Genomic DNA, 5,000 nt, shown 5'->3' on the forward strand with positions numbered 1-5,000 from the left:
AATTCGGCTGCTAATTCCTCCGCCCAACAACGTGGCCGTGGTCGACCACGTAAAGCGTCTATGCAGAGCACCGCAAGTACACCGAAACCGGTCGCACAAGTGAAACCCTTACCGGCGCCCTCAACATCCGCGAATAGCAAAGCGTCCGGGAATTCCACCTCTGGCCCCGCGAGCAAACCGATTAAGTCGCACATGACCAACCTTTCCTCGGCCACGTCCAGCTCCAGCGATTCGTCGTCGAGTGGATCGTCGGACTCGGAAACGGAATCTTCGGACGATTCATCACCTTCGATCGTGACCACGGCACAGCAACCGAGAAATGCCAATCTCCCCATGAAACGAGTGCTGGAAAGGACACCGCAGAAGAGTAACGCCAAAGATGGCACTACCGTAGGAGCAGGGACCGATTCTGAACTCGATGCTACCAAGCAAACGCGCAAACTGACACGCTCGGCCAGTACGCGTAAATCGAAGCACCTCCTGGGGAAGAATGCTACCGATTCGGATTCCGATGCGGACAGTGTGAAGCGTTCGGCATCCAAGAGTCCGGTCAAGAAACCACCGGGATCCCTTTCGAAGGGTAAGGCCAAGAACAGTCTTTCGCATTTGAACTCGAGTAAACGTTCCAACGACGTGAAGGTGGCGAAGGAATCGTTCGTAGAGGAAGCACCGATCGAGCGAAGATGTCCACTGGAAAAGTGTGATTCGCTTGGCCATATGGGTGGTGTGTTTGAGAAGCATTTCACCCTCGAAGCCTGCCCGATGTTTCACAACATGACGATCGAACAAACGAAGCAGTTGCTAGTGGAGCGTAAGCTACGCGAAGAGGAACGCCGACGATCGATACCTGTGTATGAGAACTCGAAAAAGATCCAAACGCCGGAACAGAAGATTTACGCACAAAAGATTCGTGATTTGCGGATGCGCTTCAAACCATCGGTACCACCGCCATCGGCAGTTTCTAATACCGAGCGACCGAAGCCGTTTTTCGATCGCGATGGAAATGAAATCGAACCCGAGCCTTGCCTCGAGGGTATCGTACCGGATTATGATCTGCAGTTGTTCCGCGAAGCTCAGGCACTGGCGAGTGAAAGCATCGATAAGGAGCTCGGTGATATGGTAACCGGTAAGGGCACGAAGTACATCTCGATGGGACGGCATTGCATGCAGGTGTGGTACCAATCGCCGTACCCGGATGATGCGACGCGGCTACCGAAGCTTTACTTGTGTGAATTTTGTTTGCGCTATCAAAAGTCTGAGGTCGGTATGAAGCGGCATGCGGCCAAATGTGTGTGGCGGCATCCACCGGGTGATGAGGTAAGGGCGAAACGAAGCACTGGGATGGAAGACTGTGGCAGAGGATAAATCACGTGTCGGATTATTTTTTTTCAGATCTACCGCAAAGGAAAGCTGGGTGTGTGGCAGGTGGATGGAAAGCGGCACAAACAATACTGTCAGCATCTTTGTTTGCTGGCCAAGTTCTTCTTGGACCACAAAACGCTCTACTACGATGTGGAACCGTTCCTGTTCTACGTGATGACTTTGGCAGATAGCGACGGATGCCACACAGTCGGATACTTCAGCAAGGTAAGTACCTATTTTGCAGGATTATTCAGAGCTGCAAGTGAATTATGAAGTACTTTAAGTGATATTTCAGATTTTTTTTGGAAATTTTGTCTTAAAATATTAATCTGATTATATAACAAGCATTTACTATCGTTCATTTGGATATATTGCTCACGACTGGGACGATAAACTTGCCTTTTTTAGCGTTTCAAGAGATACACTGACTCGGCAGTACGGATTCGTAACAGGACGGGTAGCACAAGCTACGGTATCTGTTATAGCTGTCACACGCGACGCTAGATTCTTGAAACGAATTTCGAAACTGATGTGAACGATTGCAGTCTGAAATTGTCGGGTTCAGGGCTCCGTTAGTATGCGATTTTTCATAATGAGTCGGATAAACATTTGCTTTTTTATGGATGATAACAAAAATGAGGAATAGGATGTGTACCGCTTCCTCCGCATAGCTATCAATCTGGGAAATAGGTCCACACATTTTCTACAAAATTTCAAAGTTTGTAAAACGTATAATCCAAATTAACATCATCTTCAATTTATTAGTCCGATCCTTTAAGCATTAGTTGGTATCATTAACAACATTAATGAAAACATTTATTGTTAAACAAAATAATTGTTTTTATTATTTAAGCAGCAAATTATCCATTATTATTTTTTTTATTTATCTCAAGCAGCAAATTATGCATTAATTTTAAGAATTAGGTTCGCTACAAACTACGATAACCGAGAAATGTGTGTACATTTGGCCAGATAATCTGCTGGCTTGAACGCAAGGTTTCGATCGAAAAAAACTGAAGAAAGGAATCCTTTTCTATCATTCCTTTCGTCCAGCATGTTGTGTCTTTTCTCTCTCATACTCTTCCATTGTTTCTCTCCATCTCTATCTGTCACTCTTAGGAAGTTGCCAAAAGAGTGAGTTGGTTGTTAGCACTGGTGCATCCGAAGCCAACAAAAGGTCACAAGAGGCTAACAATGAGAGCCGTTTTGCGTGAGAAGGCTGGCTGAAAACCCTCCACCGGGAGAATGCAAGTTTGATAACGCGCTGGTGGGAACGAGATGGCATCAATTACAATCATCCGCTGATCTGGTGCGGTAGCGCCGACTACCGCATCCGCCTCAATGGATGTGGCGGTCCCGGGCCCTGGTCGGCCCGGGCACAGCCAAACGCCCGTCTGCTGAGGCCAATGACCGGCCAATGACGCCAGACTCGAGATTCGAGTTTCTCTGCGAGCGAGAGTTCGTAACCCATCTACGGAACAGGACAGAAGGGCGCCGTGTTCCTGTGTGTTCCTGTGCATTCCGTTTCCGTTCCTTTCATCTCGCTTGCCACACACGATCGCATTGCTGGGCGTGCGAAGTGAATGGAGGAAGTAAAGGCTTTTTGCTTCTGCTGGTTCGTAGGCAACGGGCGGAATGGTGTTCTGTCTGACCACGACCGTTACCCGTTGCTATGCTCGGTCCAAAACTGTCCAAAAAGTGTCGTCTACCTCCGGCTCCTTGCTGTTTTGTATGCGCCGAGGATGGGATTTTGTTTTTAAATAAATTTCGACTCCATGCAGGTAGCGTAAGGCGTTAATACACAACTCCCGAGGTTCCGGGGGGTATTGAAACCCTCTCCCTCACTGAAAGGTGTGCTGATTTGTGGCGATACGGTCACGGTGTGGTGGTAGACCGTATTTGGTACTTTATCTAAATTAAAGATTCGTTCGTCGCTCTCCGCAGGTACATATAGCCAATGGTACCATGTACTACGGCCAAGCGCACCCATCCTCCGATGATGCTGCAGTTCAAAACACCGCCAAAGCACAGGCCATTAAGATGCTTAGCGTGCAAGAGGTCTTTGACCGATTCGATTCGAGTGACGCCGAGTTTAAAAGCCAACGCCAAACTCTCATTCTATCTCTCTCTCTCAAGCACTCTCCATTCAATTGACAATTTTCGGTACTCGGTGGCTGGATGACGCGATGGCACAGGATTCTCTGCATATCCAAATGGGATCCGAGTATCTGCCCATCCCATCACCATCGTCCAATGAACAATGAACATTAAGAGGGCGAAGCGACAAAAGGCAAAGACCTCGGACCACATTTGAGCTGTGGTCAAATCCCCGTGAATCGCGATGTATTCGTTGCTCTTTTATGTCCTTCTGTGGACTATACTACACCTTTGTCTCTCCGCCAGTCCAGCGTTGACAATCCAAGTGCTCATTTGTCTGGTGGATGGTTGATTGCATGTTATGTCCTGGCGATGGGCGAATGCTTGAAGGTAGAATTTTGGTTTGTAATTTTCTCATTTGTCTGGGACACTCCTGAAGGGTTGTTGAAAGATAATGATCACAATGGTTTGCATGCATCACGCCTCTGAAGGCCCTCTGAAGTGTCCTCTCGAGCGTATCGAGGCTGTCAACGTATCGAGGCTTAAAACTTTCCCAAAAACCGAAGCAACCGAATTAGTATTCCATTTCATCACAGTATGCTCTGCAGCATTGTGCTTAGCGACAGAACGTTGAAGATCCGGAACCGAGCACTGGCTGGGTGTAGCTATTGAGCGTTCGATAGTACATTCAACCAGGCGTCTCCATCGCGCCACGAGCCAGCCAACCGGCCAGCCTACGATGCTGCTGTGCTCCCGGTACGGTACTCGTTTCGTGTGCGTTTGTGTGTGTGGGTTGTGAGCCACGGTGAGCACGGTTTTGTGAGTGTGCGAGCCAGCATCTCACCGGAAGTGCACCGGCCATTGCATGGCATAGCGCATCACCACCCCGGTATGCATCGTAATGCAACATAGTATGTGTGTCTAAAGTACCTAACTTGTCATGTGTGTTTGTGTGTGTGTTTGTGCGTGCCTTACCAGGATATACATCAGGGCAGCTGCTTCAGCATGCGCAGCCCACAGCTCTCTGGCTCGGTTTGCAGCAATCCGAAGTGGATGTGGTTCGGGTCTCGCGCCGGGGCCATCGTACGCAGGCGACGATTGCAATGAATTGGTCAATGAACTTTAGCACGAGTCCGCCCAGGATCTCCTCCCGCAGCGTCGGTCGGTTGGCCCGGCGTTGCCCCGCGTTACGGAGTAGCATCTTCCTACCTATCGTTGCGCGCTGCTGTCATCGTGTGTTGACCGCGTACCGCAGACGTCTGAGGGGTTAACTACTCGCCCGCACTCGTCCGGGAGCGTGGCGGCATGCCGGAAGGTCCGGGCGTACACCGGGGACAGGGAGAAGAGGGTGTCTAGACATTCATTCCCATACCGCCGGTCATAGCGTAGCGGTTAGCCATGGAAGTCAACGCAGATTCAAAAGTTAGGTTCGATCACACCGACAGACAACACGTCGGTGGTGGTGACGTTGGTCGCGCCGGGACCAGGGAGCCCCACATACCGGCCAGCAGATGCAGCAGACTGAAACCGACGGAGGGAGG

General features: G+C 49.7%; 1 protein-coding gene across 3 annotated transcripts in view; it reads left to right on the forward strand.

The window, feature by feature from the left end:
- Positions 1–5,000, forward strand: part of LOC125949823 (histone acetyltransferase KAT7) — a 52,833-nt gene that overhangs the window by 1,126 nt on the left and 46,707 nt on the right. For all 3 annotated transcript variants that reach the window (XM_049677217.1, XM_049677218.1, XM_049677220.1), the window contains exons 2-3: positions 1–1,317; positions 1,393–1,587. The exon at positions 1–1,317 is cut by the window's left edge and continues 758 nt beyond it. In XM_049677217.1, the coding sequence (XP_049533174.1) occupies positions 1–1,317; positions 1,393–1,587 (1,512 nt within the window). The remainder of the gene's footprint in view (positions 1,318–1,392; positions 1,588–5,000) is intronic.

This window comes from Anopheles darlingi, chromosome 2, assembly GCF_943734745.1.
Source record: "Anopheles darlingi chromosome 2, idAnoDarlMG_H_01, whole genome shotgun sequence".
Taxonomy (NCBI): domain Eukaryota; kingdom Metazoa; phylum Arthropoda; class Insecta; order Diptera; family Culicidae; genus Anopheles; species Anopheles darlingi.